Source organism: Chrysemys picta, chromosome 3, assembly GCF_011386835.1.
Source record: "Chrysemys picta bellii isolate R12L10 chromosome 3, ASM1138683v2, whole genome shotgun sequence".
Classification (NCBI taxonomy): Eukaryota; Metazoa; Chordata; order Testudines; family Emydidae; genus Chrysemys; species Chrysemys picta.
The window spans coordinates 120,725,049-120,752,990 of NC_088793.1; the positions used below are offsets into that span (position 1 = coordinate 120,725,049).

General features: G+C 41.6%; 1 protein-coding gene across 1 annotated transcript; it reads left to right on the plus strand.

The window, feature by feature from the left end:
* Nucleotides 1-26,984, plus strand: LOC101945044 (solute carrier family 22 member 2-like). Its single transcript, XM_008163994.4, has 12 exons — nt 1-261; nt 735-1,970; nt 13,167-13,270; nt 14,506-14,660; nt 17,223-17,391; nt 18,459-18,573; nt 19,211-19,317; nt 20,949-21,163; nt 21,662-21,770; nt 23,648-23,760; nt 24,801-24,900; nt 26,868-26,984. The coding sequence occupies exons 2-12, from the start codon at nt 1,554-1,556 to the stop codon at nt 26,956-26,958; spliced, it is 1,695 nt and encodes a 564-aa protein (XP_008162216.3). The 5' UTR covers nt 1-261; nt 735-1,553; the 3' UTR covers nt 26,959-26,984.
* Nucleotides 26,985-27,942: the final 958 nt, after the last annotated feature.

Genomic DNA, 27,942 nt, shown 5'->3' on the forward strand with positions numbered 1-27,942 from the left:
AACTTCACAAATACCGAGCTAAATCCAAGCAGTGTTCTGTCTGTGGGGCTGCTTTTACAGGCTCTTCAGAGGCTGAATGTGCCCTGCTCAGTCTGCCAACCATTGCACTGCTAGGGCATGGGTCTCTGAGTTGGACAGGCATGTTCAGTGTCCCATTGCCCCCAAGAAGTTGTGACTCCAACACAGAAAAGCCTGATCAGGAGATCCCAAAGCCGATTGGGGAGAGACTCCACAAATAGAGAACTTCATCCAGCTCCAGGGGTTAGTCCTAGGGCAGAACAGGATTAGGAAGACCATATCTCTAAGGCATCTCAGGGCCCCACAAAGTCCTAAAATGGGTCCCCAGTTCCCTGGGGAGAGAGGCAGGGCTTATATCAAGCTCTTTCCTGGTTTGAATCAAGGAGTTCCAGCAATGAGCCCTGGGTAGGGGGACCACCCTGAGGGCGACCTAGCCAGAGGGCTCAAGCTCTGCATCAAGCAAGCTGCAAAAGACCACCCCTGACAACAGCTGAGCAGCAATGCCCCAAAAAGAGAGAAGCTGGAGCGGGGCAGGGGAATAGGGACAAAAAACCTCAGACCTCTTTGTCTTATGACTCAAAACAACTCTTCTACTGAGGAAGGGGAGCTCTCAGCTTTAGGCTTTGAGAAGTACATGGGGGGGGGGGGGGAATGCTACAAAGGTTTTTCCTGAAATCTTTAAAGCCTTGTGCAAAAAAGTTGTATCCACAATCCAGATCCACCCTGAGCAGGTGCTGGAGGACAAGTCCAAAGGCAAATACCTGTCTTCTAAATCCTCACCTGCGACAGCAATCCCCCTGCACCCATCCAGTGAGGAAGTGGTGAGAGAAGAATGGGGAAACCCCGGATGAGGGTAAATGCACGAACAGGCATCCGTCTACACACCTTTTTACAGCATATATTTCTACCCCACTACAAAGCTCAGCTTCAAAGGTGGGAGCTGTTTTTTCCTTGAAAGCATTTCTCTATTGAACCATATTTTAACTATCCCCTGCAAAGCCTGTTCAGGACAGGCACTGTTCAAGAGTCTGCTGCCTAGCAATGGCAACCCTAAATTTTTCATTCTCTCACCCATGCTAATAAATGTATTTAGTTAGAAATATTGTTGAGTACCCTACCTAAATCAAGGTAATAAGGTACAAGCTAGGGAAGGAAACCTTTCAAAGTACCTTAGTAAGGATTTGGGTAATTAATGAAAAATAAATGACCTTTTTATTAGCCCTGTTAATTTTTTGTGAGCAAACAACTTGCCCCTTTACCCCACTTCTTGCCCACCCCAAGAAGAATCTATTCTAGGGGAATTGGTGGGGGTCAAATAGCAATTCCCCATGGTTCACGGGTGAGTCTAGGCTTGATTTCAAATTTAACTTAAAAAATAAAGCTAGCAATACACAGCTTAATAATTTATAAAGTAGCTTTGACTTTTGGTCAAATGTTTTATTGCTACTTAAGCAGCTTTGCTGCCAACAAAGTACATAGCAGTGTTGGGAAGAGAAACCAGGTTAGTTACTATAAGTGAATTGCAATACGCAAAAATGCCAACTTTGGATGACATTCTAGAGCATATTGGGGAATTTGACTTGTTCCAGAAACAAGTCTTTTTTGTCTTATGCTTCGTGTCTGCTGCCTTCACCCCTATTTACGTGGGTGTCGTCTTCCTGGGGTTCACTCCTGAACACCACTGTCTCAGTCCTGGAGTTGCTGAGTTGAGCAGCCGATGTGGCTGGAGTCTAGAAGAGGAGCTGAATTACACCGTTCCAGAGCAGGGGAGACACGGGGAGTCGTTCTCTAGTCAATGCAGGAGATACGACGTGGACTGGAACACAACTGGCCTCAGCTGCATAAACCCCTTAGAAAACTTCACCGGTTATGGCAACAGGAGCAGTATCCCTCTTACCCCCTGTCAAGATGGCTGGGTTTACGATTCTTCAGGATCATCCATCGTGACTGAGGTAAAAATGAATTTTCCTCTTCCTCCCCATCCCCCAGGTTACCAACTAGTTGAGGGCAGACAAAAGTTAAATTTAACAGAAGTGCTTTCATTAAAGAGGAGACATAATGGAATATATTGACTACCATGGTCTGTTTGTTTGTATAACCTGTATTTCATTTTCTGTTCTGAAGTGCTGTACGGAATTGTTTGCGCTGTTGATACGCTCTTGCGTTCAACCAGGGAGCTACCTCCACTTACACAAAGATCCATTTACCTATTTGTGAAGTTGAGCTCGATCTTATGCAAAGCTTTAATTGCATGAGCACTCCCATGCAAGAGTGCGTACATGCATCTCAAACTTGATATGGAAACCAAGAGTACCACATAAGATGTCACGTGTGCAATGAGTTCCACACAAGTGGATTCCTACACCCACATGCTGCTCACTGTAGGATGCTCACTGACATGTGTCTGACAAAGTGGGTATTCACCCACGAAAGCTTATGCTCCAATAAGTCTGTTAGTGTATAAGGTGCCACAGGACTCTTTTGTTGCTTTTTACTGTAGGATCGTGGCCTAAATCTTATAGCTTCTGAGGGAAAAAAATTTAAGATCTAGCCTTGACAAATGTGAAACACCTTTTAAGTTCATTAGGTTGGATCAAAGATAAGATTAAATGACTACATATAGGAAAAAGACAATGCACAATCTTGCTAAAAGAGACACCATTTATTAGTCAACCAAATTGGAAATAAATCACAGAAAAGAATCCATGGATTTCCAGTATGCTGAAAATGTAGGCAAATATTGTAAAATAACCACTACTTCCAAGAGATATTTTAAAAATTGAACACCATTTGTAATATCCCAGCTGTTAAAGCTAACTTCACAGAAGTAGTAGTAGGGGAAAAACCTGTATAAACAGGATTAAACCAAGAAGTTTGACTAAACTAAGCTAAAATATTTTGTACAATTGCAAGAGCCAATATAAGTGTTTGACACCCTCATAAAAGCTGAAGATTGTTGAAACTAGATTTACCCACCATGAAGGGCAATGTAAGAAAAATCACAGGATAATTGATCTCTCTTAAAAACACACATAGGCACTTCTTCGATGGAAATGTGGTCTCTAATGTAATTGGGATCTAATCTGTTTGTGGCTTTTAAGATCAGGGCCAAGGCTTTGAACTGGCAGCAGAAGCAGTTTGGGAGTCTGAGATAAATGAAAGGGGGCGGGGAGGGGAGTAGCTCCCTTTTATGGACACCCAACCAGCCAGTTAATTATAAAATCCCTCTTAGTTGTTCTCTACTTGCTTTACCTGTAAAGGGTTAAAAAGTTTCCCTGCATGGGTAAAAAGAAGGGAGTGGACCTGGCACATGAAATTGCAAGCCCATTAGCAAGAATTTTTAATGAATCTGTAAACTTAGGGGTTGTACCGTATGACTAGAGAATTGCTAACGTAGTTCCTATTTTTAAGGAGGGGGTGGGGAGTGGGAAGTGATACAGGCCTGTAGTTACCTGGTAGTTTGACATCTGTAGTATGCAAGGTCTTGGAAAAATTTTTGAAGGAGAAAGTAGTTAAGGACATTGAGGTCAATGGTAATTGGGACAAAATACAACATGGTTTTGCAAAGGTAGATTGTGCCAAACCAACCTGATCTCCTTCTTTGAGAAGGTAACAGATTTTTTTAGACAAAGGAAACGCAGTGGATCTAATTTACCTCATTAATTTATTTCAGTAAGGCATTTGATATGGTTTCACATGGGGAATTATTAGTTAAATTGGAGAAGATGGGGATCAGTATGAAAACTGAAAGCTGGATAAGACACTGGTTAAAGGGGAGACTACAACCGATCATACTGAAAGGTGAACTGTCAGGCTGGAGGGAGGTTACTAGTGGAGTTCCTCAGGGATCGGTTTTGGAACCAATCTTATTTAATCTTTTTATTACTGACCTTGGCACAAAATGTGGGAATGTGCTAATAAAGTTTGCGGATGACACAAAGCTGGGAGGTATTGCCAATACAGAGGACCAGGATATCATACAGGAAGATCTGGATGACCTTGTAAACTTTAGTAATAGGATGAAATTTAATAGTGAAAAGTGCAAGGTCATGCATTTAGAGATTAATAACAAGAATTATTGTTATAAGCTGGAGACTCACCAGTTGGAAGTAACAGAGGAGGAAAAGGACCTCGAAATATTGGCTGATCACAGGATGACTGTGAGCTGCCAATGTGATATGGCTGTGAAAAAAACTAATGTGGTCTTGGGATGCATCAGGCGAGGTATTTCCAGTAAAGATAAGGAGGTGTTAGTACTGTTATATAAGGTACTGGTGACACCTCATCTGGAATACTGTGTGCAGTTCTGGTCTCCCATGTTTAAGAAGGATGAATTTAAACTGGAACAGGTACAGAGAAGGGTTACTACGATGATCGGAGGAATGGAAAACCTGTGTTGTGAAAGGAGACTCAAAGAGCGTGGCTTGTTTAGCCTAACCAAAAGAAGGCTGAGGGGAGATATGATTGCTCTCTATAAATATATCAGAGGGACAAATACCAGGGAGGGAGAGGAATTATTTAAGTTCAGTACTAATGTGGACACAAGAACAAATGGATAGAAACTGGTCATCAGGAAGTTTAGACTTGAAATTAGGCGAAGGTTTCTAACCATCAGGGGGTGAAGTTCTGGGACAGCCTTCCAAGGGGAGCAGTGGGGGCAAAAGCCATATCTGGCTTCAAGACTAAACTTGATAAGTTTATGGAGGGGATGGTATGATGGGATAGCCTAATTTTGGCAATTACTTGATCTTTGACTATTAGCGGTAAATATGCCCAATGGCCTGTGATGGGATGTTAGATGGGGTGGGATCTGAGTTACTACAGAGAATTCTTTCCTGGGTGTCTGGCTGGTGAGTCTTGCCCACATGCTCAGGGTTTAGCTGATCGCCATCTTTGGGGTCAGGAAGGAATTTTCCTTTAGGGCAGATTGGCAGAGGCCCTGGGTTTTTTTTGCCTTCCTCTGCAACGTGGGGCATGGGTCACTTGCTGGAGGATTCTCTGCACCTTGAAATCTTTAAACCATGATTCGAGGACTTCAGTAGCTCAGACATAGGTTAGGGGTTTGATACAGGAGTGGGTGGGTGAGATTCTGTGGCCTGCGTTGTGCAGGAGGTCAGACTAGACTATCATAATGGTCCCTTCTGACCTTAAAGTCTATGACTCTAAGCGGTCACCTGGCCAAAAGAGCCAATGGAAAGGCTCGAACTTTTTAAAATTGGGGGGAAAAAACTTCCCCGTTGTCAGTCTGTGGTGGTTCTCCAGGAGAGAAGGGACAGAGTAGCTATGCTGTAAAAGCTTGGGTCAGGTATGAAAAATCATCAAATCATACCTAGAAACTACTCATTTAAAACCCCCAATACGTAAGTAGATGGGGGAACTGTCAATGAAGACGCTATTAGGTTTATCTTTGTTTATTTCTTTATGACTTGTGGACTCCTCTGTGCTAACCCCAAATGCTTTTGTTTTGCTTGTAATCTTTAAGATGGACTTCAAGAAGGTTATTCTTGATGTTTAATTTTTATAAGAGGGGTTTTTAAATTTAGCAATAACCTGAGTTTTTAAATGTATTTTTTGTTTGTTTTTAATAAAATTTACCTTTTTTAAGAACAGGATTGGATTTTGTCCTAACAGGTTTGTGCACATATTTAATTAGCTGGTGGCAACAGCTGTTTTCCTTTGTTTTCTTTCTCAGCTCTTCACCCGGGGGTGAAAGGGCTTGAGGGTACCCCACAGGAAGGAATTCCCAAGTGCACCTTCCTGGTCTCTCAAAGGGGTTTTTGCATTGGGTGGTGGCAGCATCTACACATCCAAGGACAGAGAAAAGCTGTAACCTTGGGAGGTTAATACCAGCCTGGAGTGGCCAGTATTAATTTTTAGAATCCTTGCAGGCCCCCACCTTCTGCACTCGAAGTGCCAGAGTGGGGAATCAGCCTTGACAGAGTCAGTGGCGGGACTGGCGCACATGTTTAGGTGCTATGAGCACATTAAACTGTGGAGGACGCAGGCAGCTGAATTTGGCCTGTGCATTGTTTCCCTGTTCAACATCATATACAGTGATGGCATTTATAGGCGACAAATGGATGGATCATTGTGGCCAGGTACTTGTCCGAGAGAGAGGGGGTGGAGTGTCCTTGTGAACTGGAAGTGGAAGAAGGCTTTGTTTGTCTCTGATGCTATCTGGTCATATCCACACATCGATAAGTCAAATGGAACCCCAAGGCTTTGTGCTACTTTGACCATTGGGTGGGTTAGAGACAAGGCCTTGGATGGTGGTTCTGGGTATTTCATCATTCCAAGTAGAAACACTTTGGTCTTGCCCAGGCTGAGTTTGAGGCAGCTGCCCTTTATCCCAGGAGCTGATCTCATAGGCATTTTGACCTCTTGGTAGTGTGGTATTGTTCGTGTCAGTAGAAAATGACAGTGGAGCGTTATTGGCATATTGTTAGGGCTCCATGGCCATCTCTCCAAGTGGTCTCATGTAGAAAGGGAAATTGTGGAGTCCCAGGGGGAGGGCCCTTGAGGAAGAGGAATAGTTACCCATCACCACTCTGAGCTGTGCTGGAGGGGAATAATTGAAGCTATTGTAATGCTGTGCCATCTATTCCCATTACATCAGGTAGGCCTGTGAACATGTAATCACTGCTGTTAGGGAAATGTCCTACTTTGCTGAAATTGAAGAGGTGGTACTTTAGAATCTTTGTAACTGCAGACAATATGCCCTCCTTCACTCCTTGTATGGCAATCTGATCTATGTGAGTGGGCTCCCGTGCCTCTGACTGCAGTGGGACTCTGCGCAGGGATCAGATGGTGGGATGAGGGCACATTGCTACAAAGACAAACGTCACCTGTTGAAGTGCAGTTGATAAGAATGAACGAACTAAAAGAAATAGAAGGATTTACTGCCTGGATTAGACTAATGATTGAGCTACTTGAGGAGGAGAATTGGATTTAGTGGGATAAAATGTTTTTAAAATACAATTTTTGTAGCAACAAAACACATGAGCCATAAGGGGGGGAAAACTAAGTTGTTGTTGTTGTTCATTTTTATTGGAAACTTCCTTCCTTTTAGATATTCAGAAAATCTCCACATCTTAATTGTGGATACTTTTTGATTTCTGACACTAATTTTCCTGTGCTTAAAGGAGTTATCTTCATATGAATACACACACTTTTGTGTAAAGTTTTCTTCAGATTCCAGTTAATTGACAACAATTTTGTAAGTTTACTGAAGAAAAACATCATTTCCATTTTCTACTTGTAAAATTGTTCTGAAACCTTGTTCATTAAAGGTTTTGGTTCATGGTAGTTGCCAGCAAAAACAACTCTAGTCACTTATTACAACCAAGACAAACTTTAACTGCTGTACAATACGTCAGTTCAGCTTGGACATTGGAACTGCTTTTAATTTGACAAAAACTAGCATCTTGATCCAGATCGCTGTTTCCTATGAGACATTCACCCCTTGCACTGAGGACAGGCAGAATCAGCTTCATCTTAACATTTCACCCACAATCCAGCACTTCTCGTAGTCTCTGACCCTCTTCTTCCCTTGTCTTTCTCATTAGCATCCTGGTGCCATCCTGTTTTTCTTTCCACCACCCCTTTCTCTCTCCTTCCTGCTTTTGCTGCTCCCTCATTTCCAGGTTCAGGGTTTCAGTGTGGCTAGGGCTGCACAGGGCTCCTCATGCTGTCTTTTTCCATGATGCTTCCCTCAGAAGTGACCATCTGTACGCTCCTCCTCTAGAGCAGGCACCAACCAGCGCAATTGCTGCTGATGATTTTAGTGAGTAATAGTGCTGTTGTACATTCCCATTGACTGGGTGCCAGGCCCAGGGACCCATGGCCAGCCACACTGCCCTGGTGGTTCTCCACATTCCTGTTCCTGGCAGCAAACTCAAGGGCCAATATAGAAGCAGTTCCTAGAGGGGATTCTTTATTTAAGGCCCTGCACACATAGATGCAACTGTGTTTTAGTAACCAGTTCGTGCCATTCTCATCTGACAACAAACATGGCTGAGTTGTATCCACACAACTCTTGGCACAACATAACCACATGCCAGACAAGGTAGTGTATCCACACTGTCTAACCGTGTTCACATTGGTGCATTCTGGGAAAACCTGGCTAGCTTTCCCATAGCACCTCTGCAGGAGATTGAGCACCCAGAGAATCTATAGATAGAGCAGCAGCATGTTGGGGCTGGTCTGACCAACCACACAGGGTATGTCTACACTGCAAATAAAAACCTGCAGCTGTCCCATGCCAGCTGGCTCAGGCTGTGAGGCTGTTTAATTACAGTGTAGACCACCTGTGCTTGGACTGCAGCCTGAGCTCTGGGACTTCCAACTTTGCAGGGTCCGAAAGCCCAGGCTCCAGGCTGAGCCCAGAAGTCTACCCTGCAGTTAAACAGCTTTGCAGCCCAAGCACCAGGAGCCCGAGTCAGCTGGCACGGGCCTGCCGCAGGCAGATTAGACCTACTCACGGAGCTGGAAAGAAAGAGGGCCAGCCAAAGCAGTTACACGTGCATGGCCATGAGGATGCTATCTCCACAGCAAAATAATAGGAAGACAATCACGTGCCAGTCTAGACCTATCTCAAGGGTGAAACAGGGCAACTGCCACAGTTTCTAACCATGTTCACTACACTGTGTGTAGACACACACCATGTTACGCTAAGAGGTTACACGCTTGTTAAAAGTTGTCGACAAGGTCTAAAACGGGAAATTGGTGCTTAATGCCCTATAACAGTTCAGTTATAAAATGTGTGGAGGCTAAACATCTGAAGGCCAGTGTATCTGAAATAACTAGGGCTGTCGATTAATTGCAGTTAACTCACGCAATTAAAAAAAAAATGAATCACTATTATAAAAATTAATTGTGATTAATCGTGGTTTTAATCGCACTGTTAAACAATAGAATACCAATTGAAATTTATTAAATATTTTGGACATTTTCTGCATTTTCATATATACTGTATTCTGTTATAATTGAAATCAGTGTATATTATTTTTTATTATAAATATTTGCACTGTAAAAATGATAAACAAAAGAAATAGTATTTTTCAATTCACCTCATACAAGTACTGTAGTGCAATCTTTGTCATTAAAGTGCAACTTACAAATGTAGTTTTTTTGTTTTGTTACATAACTGCACTCAAAACTAAAACAATGTAAAACTTCAGAGCCTACAAGTACACTCAGTCCTACTTCTTGTTCAGCCAATCACTAAGACAAACAAGTTTGTGTACATTTACAGGAGATACTGCTGCCCTCTTCTTATTTACAATGTCACCAGAAAGTGAGAGCAGGCAATTGCATGGCACTTTTGTAGACGGCACTACAAGGTATTTACGTGCCAGATATGCTAAACATTCATATGTCCCTTCATGCTTTGGCCACCATTCCAGAGGACATGTTTCCATGCTGATGACGCTCATTTAAAAAAAAAAGTGTTAATTTAAATTTGTGACTGAACTCCTTGAGGGAGAATTGTATGTTCCCTACTCTATTTTACCCACGTTCTGCCATATATTTCAGGTTATAGCAGTCTCGGATGATGACCCAGCACATGTTGTTGTTCATTTTAAGAACACTTTCACTGCAGATTTCACAAAACACAAAAGATACCAATATGAGATTTCTAAAAATAGCTACAGCACTCGACCCAAGATTTAAGAATCTGAAGTGCCTTCCAAAATTTGAGAGGGATGAGGTGTGGAACATGCTTGCAGATGTCTTAAAAGAGCAACACTCTGATGCGGAAACTACAGAACTCGAACCACCAAAAAAGAAAACCAACCTTCTCCTGGTGGCATCTGACTCCGATGATGAAAACGAACATGCATCGGTCTGCTTTGCTTTGGATGGTTATCGAGCAGAACCCATCATCAGCATGGGTGCATGTCCCCTGGAATGGTGGTTGAAACATGAAGGGACATATGAATCTTTACCGCATCTGGCACGTAAATAGCTTGGGACGCCGGCTACAACAGTGCCATGAGAATGCCTGTTCTCACTTTAAGGTGACATTGTAAAAAAAAAAGAAGCGGGCAGCATTATCTCCTGCAAATGTAAACAAATTTGTTTGTCTGAGCGATTGGCTGAACAAGAAGTAGAACTGAGTAGATTTGGCTCTAAAATTTTACATTGTTTTATTTTTGAATGCAGGTTTTTTTGGACATAATTCTACATTTGTAAATTCAACTTTCATGATAAAGAGATTGCACTACAGTACTTGTATTAGGTGAATTGAAAAATGCTATTTTTTTTTTTACAGTGCAAATACTTGTAATACAAATAAATACAAAGTGAGCACTGTACACTTTATTCTGTGTTGTAATTGAAATCAATATATTTGAAAATGTAGAAAACATCTACAATATTTAAATAAATGGTATTCTTTTGTTTAACAATGCGATTAATTGTGATTATTTTTTAATCCCGCAATTAATCGCCATTAATGTTTTTAATCACTTGACAGCCTTAGAAATAACTGGTGCATATTGGGCAATATTATGTGCTTTGTGGAAATACCCCATTCATAGATATACGCTAAGTGATAAAAGTTGTACTATGAGGTATCATTGTTAATTTTTAGTGAGGTAAGAAAATTGTCTTAAGGGACCTTGTCAGATTAAATTTAGCCCAAAACATCTTGTTTTTTTTTTAAAGCATCTAAAATAAAAGCTTTCCATTATTTTATTTAAGAAAGTGGCTCTAAGGATAAATCTTTGTATTGAGATGGATGCGAGTATCCAAATGGCAGGAGGGAATATTGGTGAGGGAATGACCCATATTAAGCCTCTTAGCATGCCTAGTGTGAAGTCAACAGGCGTTGCAGGTGTTTGGCTTTTCTGAAAATCAAACCACTTATTTAGGTGTCTAAATGTGTGTGTGAAGTTCAACAGTCAATTCTGAACATTTTGCCCCAAATGTGCCTTGTGTTGAAGAGCTCTGTACACACAGACGGGTTCTCTCTGTTACCTCACTTTCCCTTATGAATAATAATTTCTCAGCATTTTACCTTTCTATTTACTATCATTTGCAACAGACTTTTTGTTAACTTGTAATTATTTGTATTGTCGCTATAGCAGCAGCTGAAGGACAAAGGAAAAACGTAAGTTCAGTGAGCCAAGGTTTACAAAAGTGACTGTTGATCCTGGGTGTCTCAATGACCCCTTTCAAGGTCAAAGTAGGTGCTCACAACTGTTTGAAAATTGGGCTCTTCTGAGGCATCTCAAGTTGGGACTCAAAAACTGAGACGCCACAATCAATCCCTTTTGGAAATCTTGGCCAAACTAGGAACACTCTTTTACTTGCATTAAATTTGTTAAAGATCTTGCACAGAATAGCTTTTGGGAGCCTGTCAAAACATTTCTATAACAGTGTAAATCTGCATTATAAAAGGTTTCTACAGATAGAACTATAGTCCTTACTTTTAGACTTTTTTTTGAAGTAAAGAAAAATTCAGTTAAAAATCCTGTACTTCTTGTCAATCATTATTATAGGTCTGTTAGACTTTGCTTCCAGATTACTTATGTATCTGTTAGGCATTGGGAGCAGTCAGGTGCCTCAATGTTATTGCAGAGTCAGTTCTCTTGCATCACATAGGAGTTCTGCTGTCAATTTTAAAGTGAAGTGAGGTCCCGGGGAAGGTGTGCTGTCAAATGTTGTTTTATTCCATTGGAATCGCCTCTACTGGCAAGAACTAGATTAATTGCCTCCTGCAGCGCTGAGTCCAACACTTGTTCATAGATGGAGAAACAGACAAACATTTTGTTTAAAAACCTGCTTTGCTGCCAATAGTAACTTTCTTCCCTTAAACATTTCTTATATTTTAAATATTGTTGAAAAGAACAGTAGGTTCTCAGCAACTGGCCTGCTGCCAATCGGACTGGGAGAGCCTCCCTGCTGTGGAGTCAGAATGGGCACCTCAATCTGAAGTTTTGTTTAGAGGGTTTGGATAAGGATCCCTATTGCTGTCCACAACTTCCAGCGTGGTTGCAACTATGGGCCTCCAACAAGGGCCCTAGCTCCTTCCTTTCAGCCCTCGCTTGGCTGTCCAGCAATGGGCCTGGAAAAAAGTCACAATGTAAAGGTAACAAAGGGGGAGCACCAGGCTTTGTCCTATGCTAATCCCTATAACCAGAAATACAACAGCACAGGAGTAAACACATCTTGGTGTGTGGATTAAAAATACATAGCTTTGATTAACCTAACCCCAGCAAGAAGGAAAGGGATATACAGCCAGATATACATCCTTTAACCGTGCGTGTCCCCCTCCCCCCCCAACATAACCAATATTTCTTTATGAAACGTTTTCTAAAACTATGCACAAAACCCAAGAATGAGTAGCCCATATCTAACGGTTGATTCTGGGTAGCACTTGGATAGGGACAATCCTGCTTTGGCTCTCCAAAGCCCCCCCAGTGTCTTGAAGACTCTGTGTTCAGGCCCAGCAAGCTCTGAGGACCTCTCTTCTTGGGCTTCTTACAGCAAATTCAAACTATTCCTGCTCAGCGTGCATAGTATTTTAAGGCAGCTGCTCTCAAACTGTGGCCCAGCGGAGGTCACGTGGTGTTTGCTGCTTTTTATAGGCATTTAGAATCTTCATTGCAAAGAAAATTCTACACACCGTTAGAGCAGCCATGGCTACTGATCTATAGGCGGAGAAAAAGCAGGAATCGCGGCTGGGACCATAGCTGCCAGCCCCCCAGTGGAAGCTGCCAAAGGGACCAGAGTTGCCTGCATGTCTATGTCCAAGGATGTTCAAGTCCATAGTGATTAACTATGATTATACAGTGCCTAGCACAAAAGAGTCCTAATCCTGGTTGGGGCTTTTGGGTGATACTCTAATACTGAGCAACAGGTGTGGTTCTCCCCCCTCCCCTCCATATCTCCCTAGTCATATAAGATTAGATGCATGGGAAATAGGGGTGATATCAGCACACCTATCCAGGGGCCTGGTCTTGTGTTCCTATGCCTCTAACCACTTCTGGGACTTTGAGAAGCTTAAAATGCAGGATCAACCCTGGAATAGAACGTTGTTTTAATAAGGCTAAAGTGGTAGTTGTTGGTATCAACCAGTTTCTAGTTTTAAGGAGTGGATATATTCACTGAGTGTCCCTTCTAACTGTGACGTGCCTCTTCAGTTTAACCTGGTGTGTGAGGACTCCTGGAAGGTGGATCTCTTTCAGTCCTGTGTGAATGCTGGCTTTTTTTTTGGATCGGTATACGTCGGCTACATAGCAGACAGGTATGTGCGGGATATTAAAACATAGCCGATATCCCTAATCAATGTTTAGCAGTTAAAAATAAACAAATGTAGAGGCAAATACATCTGACTAACAGCATGCTCGTGCGCCTTTCAATGAATGAACACTCCGAAGTCTCTCAGTCTTAGAAAAACATATCAAAGACTCTGGGTTTTTGTAGCTGCAGATCTTTCCTATCCCACAAGTTTCCTCCCTGCAGTGCTCATGTGCTCCTCAGTATATTTTACAGTGATAACGTGCAAAAAACCCAGACACCCTATATGAACATATTGATTGTTAACAAAAGCCAGGAAACTCTGAGTTGGAGTTGTCATTCTGTCTTTCTGCGGTATGAATTGCAATTTTGATATGAAAACATCCTGTTTCCTTTTGTTAAAGGTTTGCTTATCAAGTAATAATACAGTTGGAGATTGCCAAATAGATACACTATCAATGCAAATATGAGAGATGAGTGATTTTCATAACCGCAGCACTGTGTTCAGAACTAGGGTATGAAGTCATTGTAAAGTCCCATTGAGATTAAGGATATACCACTGGCTCTGGGCACAGGAAGGGCATGTTGTGTTATAAACCATTAGAACCATTTTTCCAGTCACTGGAAAAAGATGTGCCCACATTCCTAACAATGTATTCCCCTCCACCCATCCCTCCACTCCCCCTCCAAATTGCTTTGCATTGCAAGCTCTGCAGGCCTCATTATGTAAGTTCTCTACATGTGAAACTTCGATTCGTATCAATGGAAGATCTGAACATGCATGGTTTGAGGATTGTGCTCTTTGTATGTAAATTAGTTACTCCTAATCCCCTCATTACATAGGCACTTCAAAAGAAACTGTAGAGTAATTATATTCATCTACAGGTATCTTTCCTCCCGACTGTAATTCCAAAAATAGACAGGAAGGGATACCTTTATCATTTATATTTATTAATATGGGCCTATTGCTCACCTATCATTTGGGATACTTGGTTTCATCCAAACTCCTCAAAAGCATTTATGGAATTACAAAGCAATGGAGAAGTTAACCCAAATGATAGGTGAGCACTAGGCCCCCATTAACACCATATAAATGTAGTTCTATAATATTAATGTGGGTCTATCCTTCCAATTGATAAATGTTTGGATTTCCTAATGCTACATGAAGTTTTTAACAGTTTACTTTGGTGTGTGTCTGTATTTTGATCTTGTACTTGTATTTGTAATTCTTTTCCCATGCAGATTTGGCCGTAAACTTTGCCTTATAGTGACAATCCTTGTAAGTTCCGCCTCTGGAGTTCTTGTGGCCTTTGCACCAAGCTACCTTTGGATGATGATCTTTCGCTTCCTACAAGGACTGGTCAGCAAGGGCAGCTGGGCAGCAGGCTACATCCTGAGTAAGACTGGTGCTTTCCCTGGGAGTAATATTGGTAATGGGAGATGAAGGGAAAACTAGCAATTCATTGGACTAAAAGTGAACTGGGAAGCAGAAAAGGGCCCTTTGCTGCTTTTTGAAAGTATATATAAGGGATTGTTTCCCCCCTGCTTATTAGCTTACATTAGAGAGATCAGTTTCTTTCTTCCCTCAGATCCCGATGTCTTTGGAAGATCAGAATAGTGATGTCAAATGAGGCTGTTACCTGAGATGCAGTTCCCATTCCCCAGTACGCAAGAGAGGGAAGTGTGCAGCAGCTTGGTGTGACATCACTATTTAGGCTCCAGTGCGCTCTCAACAGAGTGAAAGGAGGAGGTGATAGAGGACTTTGAGGAAACAAACAACTTTGAGGAATCTTTATACCTAAAGGAGCAGTAAATGGCAAGCCCAGGTTTACATCTTAAACAATAACTCAAGTACAGTATATACCTACCAAGAAAAAGGCAGAAGTTGTTTTGGTGCTCTTTGATAGTGCACACTCATTTGAATGGAAAATATATCGGAGGGTGGGAAGGCAATAGAGAGGTCACATGAGGAGCCAGATTAACCCATCGCTGGGTCCTAGGCAAACATACACTTCTGGGCCCCAACTTCTAATGTGAATCACAGCAAACTGTGGTACGGTACACTCACCAAGCCAGGCTGGCCATGCTGTGGATCTGCTGGACCGGCTGCTTGTCCTGCTGTTGCTTGTGGCACTACTCACCAGGACAGGGGTGGATGGGCCAAACCTGAGCAGTGCTGCAACCCCATGCACCAGGTTGCAATGCCACCCACTCAAATGAGTGGGCAGGTCTACATTAGAAGAGCTACATTGGCGCAGCTGCATCAGTAGCGCATCTGGGGAAGATGCTGTATTCCGACAGGAGAGCGTTCTCCAGGCGGCATAATTACTCCACCTCTGTGAGAGGCAGAAGCTGTGTCAGTGGGAGAGTGTCTCCTGCCAACATAGCGCCAGTGTAGACAGCGCTTAGGTCGATCTAACTTGCGTTGCTCAGGGGGGTATCTTTCTTACACTTCTGAGCAGAGCCGGCTCTAACTTTTTTGCTGCCCCAAGCAAAAAAAAAAAAAATAGTGCCGCCGCGCCGTAACACCCCCCCCATGAGTGCCGCCCTGCCCCCCCACGAGCGTTGTGCCGCCGGAAGCCCTGCACCCCCACGAGCGTTGTGCTGCCGGAAGCCCTGCCCCCCCACGAGCACCGCCTGGCAGAAACAAAAACAAACAAACAAAAAAAACAATCCTCCAGCGCTGCCCTGCCAAACCAAAAGAAAAAAAAAAAACCCGAGCGCCGTGCAGCCCCAAGCATGTGCTTGGTCGGCTGGTGCCTGGAGCCGGCCCTGCTCCTGAGTGACATAAGTTAGATTGAATTTAGCGGTAGTGTAGAGCTGCCCAGTGAATTTTTTTCAGTTTGTGCAAAAATCTGCATTGGTTTAAAAAAAAAAAACCCATCACTTCCTCCCCTAATTTGGGCTCTGGGCATATGCCTCGTTTGCCTATGTGTTAATCCAGCCCTGCTCAAATAGTGATGGTGTCACTCTGATTATATCACTCTACACTGATCCAGCATTAGTTTGTTTGTTTACATGGTCTGTTAAATATAGTTTGCTGTTGCCCAAGGTGCTAAAGGTGCCATTAGGGATCCCTTAAGTGGTGCAGAATTTAGGTTTTGTTTTTAAAATATAAGCTTTTCTCCTTTATGGTTGCAAAGAAAATCTTCCAAATGCTACATGGCTTAGCATGGTCTGTCTTCCTGAATCTGTAAAGTGGACAGTTTTTAAACAATAGCTCTGAGTGGTGTGAACTGCCTCATTCACATCAGTGGAGTGTTAACTCTGAAGGTGACAAAAACTGAAATGCCAACCTTTTAAACTATTATACTGCTAAACATTGTAGCAGAAACATCGAGCTATTGTAGTTATCCAGAAGTTTGAGATGAAGAAAACCTAATGTATCAACCAGTCCATTCTGTGCATATATAAATTTTCATTCTAGTGATTTGAGTATTAAATCCACTATTGGAACAGCTGCCTCCACCACTTCACATCAATCAAACAATGAACGATTATTACCTCCTTGCACAATATGATCCTTCAGTTCTACATTATGGAAACTTTATTTAGGATAGTGTTGTATAGTACAGTAAAAGATTTCATATGTAAATTTTGGTGATCATGTTTCACTTAAGCGTGGAATGCCATAACAGAGAATAAGATTTAAGCACAGTACAGTCAGGAAGAACATAATTACTGACCTCAATGATCTAATAAAATTTAATAAGCAAATTAAGCTTGGTCTACAAGTATCAAAGGATTTGTATTAAGATTTTATGCAAAAATCTAGTATTAAGGAATGTTCTTCAGGGAATTGGTATTTGCCTCCAGACTCCCTAAAAAGAATCTACGCCTCCTGAAATGCTTGAAACCCCTTGTTTCTGGAGTAGGGTTTCTTGGTTCTTCTATCTCTAAAATGATCCATCAGTTTTCCTTCTGTTTTTGAACAGTCACTTGTATTATATACATTTCAGTCACAGAAATTGTTGGCCCAAGCCATAGGAAGACCGTGGGAATTCTCTATCAAGTGGCCTTTACAGTTGGACTTCTGCTGCTCGATGGTGTTGCTTATGCTATTCCTCACTGGAGATGGTTGCAGCTTACTGTTACTCTACCATGCTTCCTCCTCTTGCTCTATTACTGGTAAGCACTTTCATATACTGCAACAGAAGATTTAAAATTATATTTCCCTTCACCCAAGAGAGATGGTCAAGAGCTGTAGGAGAATGTCGTATTCTGTTTGGATGCACATGACTCTGGTTAATGCAAACAGCAGATCTACACCAACAAAGAGTAGAAATAGTCTCCTTTAATGTTCAATCCTTGGTTGTATTATAGCATGCACATCTTGTCTACTGTATTCTTAGGAATCAAACTTCTGTTATGTTATGCTGTTAGTGGATTATGTTTTAAAAGAAAATTGGATGTAAAGTAATTTGACACAAGGAATTGAATTTTATATATGCATCAATTGAACATTTGTTTAAAGGGAAATGTATTAAATAATTTAGGGCCATAATTTGACTGACATCCCCTTGAAATGGTGGTTAATTAGTGGTGATTGTCCAATGGCGAAGTATTTTTATTTAAAGTGGCTTGCTGCACAGAATTTTTTTAAAATTATACTATATTTTTTGGCACAACCAAAAGTAATAGGTTCCTCCTTTAGTAGATCATTTTGCTGTATTGTTTAAAAGAATTAACTTGTATCATTTTGGTTTCACTTTTTTTCTTTTTATGAGCACTTGGGTTGTGAAGAGTTGTCTGCCCGGACTGGGGATTAGGGGGGATAAAGTTTTGTTTTCTTCCTTTATCTATTTTTGTGAGTTTTATTTGACATGAGTAAATGGAGTGAAAGTTCCAGTGCTTTTAGAGGGTTGTGTGTCTGTTGTCTGTCTAGCTGGAAAATGGCTCCTCATGAGGAGTCATCAGATGGGTAAATTGATTGGGCGAGTGCTATGCATGTTCTTATTGCAAGGTTTTCTTATTATTTATTGTTTTATCATGAGTGTGTTCATCTCCAGTAAAACTGAGCTACTGCCAAGGCTGCTCCTCCAACTTCATCTTGCAGCACGGCAAACTGTTCTTTTCTTGAAAAGCTGAAAGTAGTGTCACTGTGTTCAACAGAAGTACTGTCTCCGTAGCCTGGGTTCAGTGTGGATGCACCATTTTGTTTTCTGTATGGCAGTGTCTGCTTGCTTGAATTACAGGTGTGTGCCCGAGTCTCCAAGGTGGCTGATATCTCAGAAGCAAAATGACAAGGCCATGAAGATTTTGGACTATATTGCCAAAAAGAATGGGAAAAAGCTGCCTGCCCATTTTCAGGTGAGCTTGAGGTTTTATGCTTGTAGGTGAACATTATAAAAGTTTTTTGTATAATGCTTTCCACCTGAGGAGTTCTACATGCTGGTAAATATCAAAGTTAACCTCAGTCCCAGCTGGATAGCTATCATTCCCCATTGTACATATGAGGAAGCTGGTGCAAGGAGAGATTCAGACGCTTGCTCCATGTCATGCAGGAGGTTTGAAATAAGGCGAGGAATATACCCCAGGTGTCAGTGCTGTGCCAAGGTTCTTGTGTATTCCAGAGCTAAAACATTTTGCATTGCAATGCTGCTGATTCATGACCTGTTCAGCTAAGACTAAAGAAAAAGGAAACTTTAGAATCCTGGAGAAATTACTTAGGAAACACCAGATCAAATAGTTAAGGAGCGACTAAAACTGTTGAAGTGAAGTTAAAGAATTCCCTCATTATCATTGTGATCCTTCTCCTCCGTATCCCATGCAATAATCACAATGGAATGGTGCATTTCCCAGGAAGCTTTTATGTATTGTATTAAGTAACATATCTAATATATGACTACAGTATGTCACGAGCCCCTCCCTTCCTGTTTGCTTTAACATGATAAATTTCTGTCACCCAGTTTAGCCCTTAATTAACAATGCACTGGTTCTTCTGTAGAATATTAACCTTGAAGAAGAAGGTGGGGAAAATCTGAGAGCTTCATTTATGGACCTTGTCAGGACACCTCAGATGCGGAAACACACATTCATTTTGATGTATAACTGGTAAAAAGTCTTAAGACAACTTTAATTTTTTTTTATTACAAAGCATTAAAGTTCCAGTTTTGTCTTAACCACATTTCCTGCACTCAGATCTCAGTTTTTTCATGCTCCAGACTTTCTTCCTCCTTTGTCTTCCTGTACTGCTGGGGAGGTTTCTCGGTTACTCTCAATCCTGTCAGGGGAGATCACTGGAATAGTACGAGCTAGCGTTCTTAACTGTGGTTTTAGTTTAGCTCCATTGCTATGATGACCTCATGTGTCTGGTCACCAATGGATGAATTATGGGGCCACATGAGGACTTCTCTACATACAGAGAAGTTACACTTGTTCCCCACTCCATCAGTTTAAGAGCACGTTATGTCTATGTAGACAAGTGCTTCAGTCAACTGTAATGAGGCAAAAACTGGTATCAATTACCCCCAAATTGGATAGGGGTAAGAACTGGGGTAGCCTAAATTGGTGCAGGCTCAACCAGTTGGGTAACTGTTGGCTGCAACGCATTAGCACAACTGGCTTAATGTCAGATCTGATAGTTGCGCTCTATGCCCCCAGTGTGACCCCCACAGTATCTGCCGTACCCAGAGATGTCTCCCTATCCCAGGCCTGACTTTAGCAGGTCCCGCATCTGAGGACTGAGGTTCACTGGCTGAAGGAGCCATCTCACCTGAATCAATGTAAAGCAGCCATGGTGTGGACACATTCAATTGATGGTGGAACTATTGATGTGAAGAAATCGACTTGCAATACTGATTTCTCTAGTATAGACAAAGCCAAAGTGACTCCATCGGCTTTGCCTGAAGCCCATAGTCACCAATCAGCTTCTAGGAATCTCTGTAGATCTGCTGGTGCTGATCCCTAAGCATAGACAAATCTGTGTTGCCATGACAGAATTTCCTAGTCTTAGAGCTTGTTTATGTGGTGTGACACTAAGTGCACCAGCTTTCCATGCAGTAACTCGCCATGTGGACAAGCTCTTAGCATCTTCCTTATATAAAACACTTGTAGGTAAATTTATCTTTTGAGGCAAGATGAGAATGTTAATACAAGCATTTGACCAGGAGAGCTTTTCTACCTTCTGAACTCACTCCCTAGATGCCTGGTCAATTTTTCCCTCAACTAAGAGCTCTTTTCAACCATCCGAGCTGTTAAGAGGAGTTATTTAGAAAACGCATTGCTCGTCCAACTGCCCATCTGAGTCTCCATTATGTCTGATGGTGAGGATGCAGAGGGCAGAATGGGCACTTGACAAAGGACTATTCCTTCAGTGATCATAAGCCCATAATTGTAACTCAGAGCTAGAAGTATGAGTAGTCTGAAAGCTTTTTTTAGCCTTAGTCTATGATACCATTAATATTTCCTACCCGATTTATATTCAATGCTTAGTTCCTGACCTACCGCATTATTTTATGGGCTGTAAACTCTACCTCTAGTTTCTGCTTTCCTGCATTAATCTCTACTGTTCTTCACTCAGGCTCTCAGGCTTTCGTCTACACTGTTGAGTAAATTAGAGCTGAAGTTGGTTTCATTGACCTAATTGTGGTTCAGAAGGTTTGTTTATATGCGTTCCAAGAAGAAACGGGGCTCTGTTCTTTGACTAAATCTCTTAAGAAGAATGGGCTCTGTTCTCTGCCTAGGTTGGCCAGCTCTCTTCTGTACCAGGGGCTCATCATGCACATGGCAATGGCTGGTGGGAACATGTATCTGGATTTCTTCTATTCTGCCCTTGTTGAATTTCCAGCTGCCTTCATTATCATTCTCACAATCAATCGCATTGGCCGTCGCTATCCCTGGGCTGTGGCAACTCTGGTGGCAGGGGCTGCCTGTCTCATTATGGCTTTAATCCCTGAGGGTGAGTTGTCAGAGGTTTCAGTAGTTTACCTTCTCAGTGTTACCTCTTGGGGACCTCATTAATCTGTCTCGCTATAGTCTAGGTCTGAAAGTTTGCAAAAGCATGTCTGTGATTGTAGCCTGTGACCCTGACAGGTGCTGGAGACTTTCCTTGCACCCAGGGTTCCCACCCCTCAGAAATGAGATGGAGTAAATGAAAGTCTACATTTTTGCAGACATCAGAATTAATAGGAAATATCTTGGGGAAATAGGGTACTGTACATAACTTTGCAAATCACATTTAACAATAAACCCACGTGGTGCTGATTGTTTTAATCTGCTGCTTTATGCAATTAAACAATAGCAGTTCCTTTAAACTAATACAGTTCAAGTAATACAGGATTATTGGTTTCCACTAAAAATAACATTGTTTCATTAGATAACCCCTGCCCACCCAATCACCGTTGGCCCAAAAAACCTCCAGAAAACATTGTAAGTGAAATAACTGTTTCCTTTGCAGATATTCACTGGCTAAAAGTGACTGTAGGTTGCATTGGGAGAATGGGAATTACAATGTCTATCGAAATGGTTTGCTTTGTAAACACTGAACTGTACCCAACATTTTTGAGGTGAGTGCGTTGTCTGGGGCCAGCATGATGTGAAAGGCAGCTATTGAAACTGACGGATATGTTGTATTTTATATTGACTTAACGATTAGTACAGAAATGCTCCAGAATTATAGACCTATTGATATCTAAAGAACATTATGCAAATTGATCACTTAGAAAATTGAATAAAAGACAAGTTAATGCAGGAACAGAATATTCCTATACAACTTCTCCCTATATTGTACTGCAAATGGAACGTGCAGAGCTGGATTAAAGCAAGATTCTTGTCCTTCAAATCCAGAGGTCGAAAGGGGCTAGAGACAATAATGAATCGATGAGAAATGGAGAGTCTATCGGGGGTCTGGGAGAGCAGGAAGATAGAAGTAGCATAAAAGAGTGTATCTGAGGAGGGGAGCAGAATTGAGGAGGACTGGGAAGAATCTGGGCTGGTTGACGTTTTGGAAGCCCCAATGTGTTGGTGGATTGGGGTACCTTTTGGTCTTAAAGGGAAGTGATGAATTCTCCATCCCTTGAAGTCTTCAAATCAAGACTGGATGTATTTCTGGAGATATTCTTTAGCCAAACACAAGTTACAGGGCTCAACACAGCAGTAACTGGATGAAATTTAAGAGCCAGTGATCTAATGGTACTCATTAGCCTTAAAATCTATGCAACTATTAATCTACCCCAAATGCTGGCTTTGTATAGCAGTTTTATAAGAGGATTTTAGGTACATGCATTCATCACTTTAAAAAAAAAAAAAAAAAAAGACCCTGAAAGAATCTAAATTTAGCCCATATTATCTAGAAACTGCTAGATTCCCATACACTCATTTGAAACCTGTATAAAGATCATTCTGCCGATAAGCTCTACTTAGAAAGCTACTGAAGGCTTTTTTTCTCTTTTTATTATGGACATATACATTAGGTGGACCTTTGAACATCTCCCTACATTGACAGTTATTTAAAATAATGTAGCTACTATTTTCAAAGTTCTGTTCTATCTGATGGGAGGTTCTAATCCGACACTCTGAGCCTGATTCTCTACTACCTTGAAGTTTATTATTCATCGTGTTTATCACAGTAGTGCTTAAGGGCCAGTCAAGAGTAGAGCCCCAGTGTGCTAGGCACTCTACAAACACAGGTCCCTGCCCTGAAAAGTTTACGATCTAAACAGAGAGGATAGAAACTGTGGGTGGGAGGGGTAACTTCATGATATTTTTATGTTGGGCGGGATCAGCTAAATGGGAAAGGAAGGGCGGGGGAGGGAGGGCAGAACAGATCGGAAGAAAGTAAGGAGGGGCAGGTGTGGAGTGAAACTGAGACACAGACAGTGAGGGATGGGGAGGGTTGGTGTAGACAGCCAATCAGCACAAGGCAGAGAGCCCACACGAAACTGTAGAAAGTTCTCTGAATCTCAGGGAATCAGTTACTCACACTTATGCAAAATAGGAGTAAACCTTCCCATGGCTATTTGGTAGGGTTATAATCTCATGCTACACAGGTGTGAATGACTTCATGAGGAGCAAGGCAGGAGAGAATCAGGACTTGTGATTCTATTTTGGTATTTTATTATGGTTAGGCTGTTGAGACCGCAGCCTATCGTGCTGACCAATAGTCTCATTGTTTCCTTGTACTCCCCCCATTTGTTGTCTCGTGTCTAATGCTTAGATTGTAAACTCTTTGGGGCAGGGACATTTGTTCTGTTTGTACAGTGGCTAGTGCAATGGAGTCCAGGTTCATGCCTGGGCTTTGAGGCACTGCAGTAATGCAAATAGTTAATCATCACAATTTTATGGCAGGATGTATTCTGTCCCAGCTCAGTGTTTTGATCAACTCTGCTCCAGCTACAGAACTTTTTCAGACCAATATAATGCAATTGTTTTGCTGTTAAATCAGGAACCTTGGTGTAATGGTCTGCTCTTCCTTGTGTGACGTTGGTGGGATACTAGCCCCATTCATTGTCTACAGGCTGGCAGAGATCTGGCATGAGCTGCCACTTATAGTTTTTGGTAAGTATTTTCTTACCTTCTTGTGTATTAACCATGCCTCAATTGTCATGACAAACAAATCTGAGAAACTGATTTCAAATCTAGGAGAGAAAATATTTTTTCCCTTCACAAAACCTTCAACTCATAATAAACTAATAGTTCACTTCTGAGTTGTGTATGTAGTCAGAGTCCGCTTCCATATTATATTTATGGTTTCTTACGTGCCTTTTTTAAAAAAAGCTGCAAACTAGCAAATGTTGCTTGACAAGTCGAAGAGGATTGTGAAATTCACTAAAATTCGGATCACATTTCAGTTTGTTGACAATATTCATTTGAGTCATTTTCTTACTTCTGTGGTTTGGTCTCTGTCTTGAGACAAGATGTTGTAATTTCAAATGGTGCCTGTCGAGTATATTTTATGGATTATTAAGGATGTTGCAGACTTCAGTCTTGTCAATATTTCTCTTTTTTTGGCTAGACAACCATGTAATCATCTTTAAAAAAGGCTATAGACTAGTAAGTAGCCTTCTTCAAAACAGGCTGAAATTTCCTGGAGATTAGTCAATCTAAACTTTAGGCCAGATACTGCAAAATTCCAGTTTTAGGACTAGTGCATTATTGTGAGAAGACTATCTTTAAAGGCAATACATTATTTTTAATAAAGAGCATATTTATATTATTTATAAGGGACTTCATAATACATACATTTTAGATTGGGGCTTATGAAAGTTGGTAACCAGGAACTTAATGAGTGAGAGAGGAACTGTAACTTTGAAAATCTTGTTCTCATGGTGACAGGGAAATCCAGTACATTTCATCTCGTGTAAACATACCGACTGCCATTTGTCAAACATGCCTTTCCAACCTGATAGATACCATTACAGTATGTAGCTTATAATTAAAATTTGGCCCTTTATTGTTGTACGTTAAAAAAACAAAATCTCTTCTACAAACTTTGCTGAATTAAAATAACAATTACATTTGATGCCATCTGGCTGCAATAATATCCTATGATGTGTGTGGGTTCTAACTTGGTCTTCTTGTGTGTGTTTAATTTGAAGCTGTGGTTGGTTTAATTGCTGGTGGATTGGTGTTGTTGCTGCCTGAAACCAAAGGGAAAACGTTGCCTGAGACTATTGACGATGTAGAAAACTTGCATAGGTGAGTCAGGAGGCACATTCAGATTGTTCGAGCTGTTCATATTTTGAAAAAGAAAAGACTAACAGAAAAAGCTACAGTGTAAATGTACATCCAGTGGCTGTCATTGAAATTATCGTGGCATTTGTGGCGTAGTTACTGCAGTATACTTCTGAGTTCTAGGTATATGAATGCTATGTAGATGGTGGCAAAGCTCATTTTGCCTTTAGAAGGTAACTGTAGTTGTATAATGGTGACCACTGTATTCCTGGTGTTCAATGGCCTTATGAAAAATGTTCAATTTTGACATCTCCAGCAGGTGCAGCCATCCTGTCCCTCCTCCCAACACACCATAAAATCATGTGAAATTGTTATTTTTTTTGGACTTTTATTCTAATGGTGATTTTTCTTAGGACTGAGAAGAAAAACAGCTAGATAGAATATTGTGTTTAAAAAAACAAAACAAAAAAACCTCCATGCTGCTAATGATAATTTCTTATTAAAGCTTATAACAAATAGTTCTACCCATATTTAATGTTTATAAATACTGTAAATATTAAAATAGTGTGATCTATCTACACGTGACTGATGGCAAGATTGTGACCTGGAATTTGCATTATGTACCTTCTCACTCCCTTGCAATGGCTACACCGATCATGGGTAGCAGAACAGGAAGGAGAGCAGCCTCTATGGGGCTGTTGCATCCCAACCTGGTGCAAGTGGACGGGATGGAGTAGGGAGTAGGAGCCAGGGCTCTAGCCCTCGAATTTGCTGACTAGCATAGTTATGCTGGCATGCCAGGGGAAGGATGTTGTGCCAGGTATGGGTCTGGCACAGGGTATAGTGTGGGAAATGGGTAGGCAGGTTGTAACGCTGATCGTTTTACTCAAAACCTTTTCCTGCCCAGAGCTATTTTTGGGTTGGCTGACTACCTTCTCTGCCTCCAGAGCACAGCTTGTTAATTTAGGAACCTTCCGCCTTCAGTTTGTTGCACTGGGAAAACTCTACTTGCCAGGAATCTGAGAACAACAAACATGGGCCATTAGTTGGACTTTGGATAGTAACATCAGCCTCTCAAACTCATTGCATGACTGAGCAAATGCTGTTTGGGCGGGTCGGGGGAGATTTTTCCGCCCCCTCCCGCCCCCCGAATAGAAAAAGATGAGTCCTTGTTATCAGCCACTGAGTGCAGTGATGTCAGGCAGCAATGTTTGTTGAGAGGGATAGCAAATGTCAGGAGGAATAGACAGCTCGTTTTCACAACGTCAGACGTGAGTGACCAGAAGTGCATATGAGGTTAGATGACCATTGAACCCATGATGACATCTTAAGAATCAAATTAAATTTACTATATAAGGCACCTATATGAAGTAACAAATAGTATGTGGTAAAACTAATATCTGCAGTTTAGCCTATAAGCCTATGCAATGCACATGTTATTGCTGAATGTGTCTCTTCATATAGGCAAAGTACCTTAGCAAATTACCTAAGCATATGCCTAATGTTAAGTACATGAGTAGTCACATTGCAATCGATGGGGCTACACACAGTCTAAAAGTTAGGTTTATGCTTGTGTACCTTAGATAAAGCATTAAGTCAACAGTTGGTAGTATGTGCTTGATCATATAACAAGAACAAAAAAATTGCAGGATATTCATCTCAAGTGAATTACAAACTGTGATGTTGAAGTTGAAAATTTTACCCAACAGCCAATATGCTAATTCAAGCATCTAAGTGATTTAGGAGCATAAGACCCATTTTCAAAAGTGCCTTAGGCACTTAAGAGCCAAATTCCAATTAGTCTTTTACTCCAAACTGCCTAAATCACTTTTGAAAATGAGACTAAAACGCTTCTGAAAATGTTACCATTTTATTTAGCAGGTCACTAGTGTTCTATGTTCCTGGTTATTCTTTGTTTCTGGGTATTGCATGCTCTTTTCTCACTTCATCATTGTCCTGATTCCCTTTTTGTTTTTGCTTCATCTTTGCAGGCAAGAAAACCCTAGGGAGAAAATTATCTACCTCCACGTGCAAACACAGGAAGTTGCACACTCCAAATGTGATCGGTCTTTGACACAATAATACAAAAAGAGTTTTTAAATAACACACACCGTAGAACCTTGCTTCCTTTTATGCATCTCTGATCCCTGGTTCCACATACTTAAGGGTTTTTTCTGCTTCATTGTCCAAAAGGCACATCAAGTTACCAAGTACCTTCTTCCCTCTTACCATGTTGTAGTGTATTTACATTTCAGAACAGTAGTTTTGAAACTTTTGGTTGCCCGTCACCGTAGACAACACACGTATCTGTTCAGATACTTGCACTGCCATCATCCCTGTAGTATCTGAGTACTTATTAATACAGAGCTTACTTCAGGGTATGGCTACACTGCAATGAAACCCCAGGGTTAGTAGAACTTGAGTCAACTGACCCATGTTAGAGAACTCTGGACTTGAAAGTCTACACTGGTTAATTATTAATCCTACATTAAGATTTTTCTGGGGTTGAACCTGGGCTCTGGCATCCACACTGCAGCACACTGACCCAAGTCAAACCAACCATATCCCAAAGTCCCTAGTGCCCTCCTGAAATGTGGCCACTCTAGCCCTTTGACTGTGATGCACTGTGGGCAAACTTTACTGCCCACCCTGCATGCTACAGACAGTTTGAACAGCTCACCAACGCAACCTGCCGAGCAGTCATTTTGATCTTTGTGCAGCCAGCTACTGGAGACAGCAAGATGGAGGAGGTGCCTTTTAACAAGCTTCTCCTTTTGCCTTCGCTCCTGTGTCAGGAAAGGGGCAGAGCTTTCATGAGGTGCTGGTGGATATTTCAGTGGTGTTTTCTGACCCACCAAAGGTACCTGATGGATGATGGGTTTCATGATGGAGCAGGAGGAGGCAGAGAAAGAAGAGTACCCTGGCTTGGCAGACCTGGGGTGGCAAATGCTCCTCAGTATAATCCGCATATTTGTTGACGCCCCCTATGTATACTGGTGCTTCTGGCACAGCCTGGTGGGATCATATCATTATGCAGACCGGGAATGACCAGCAGTGGGTCTGGCT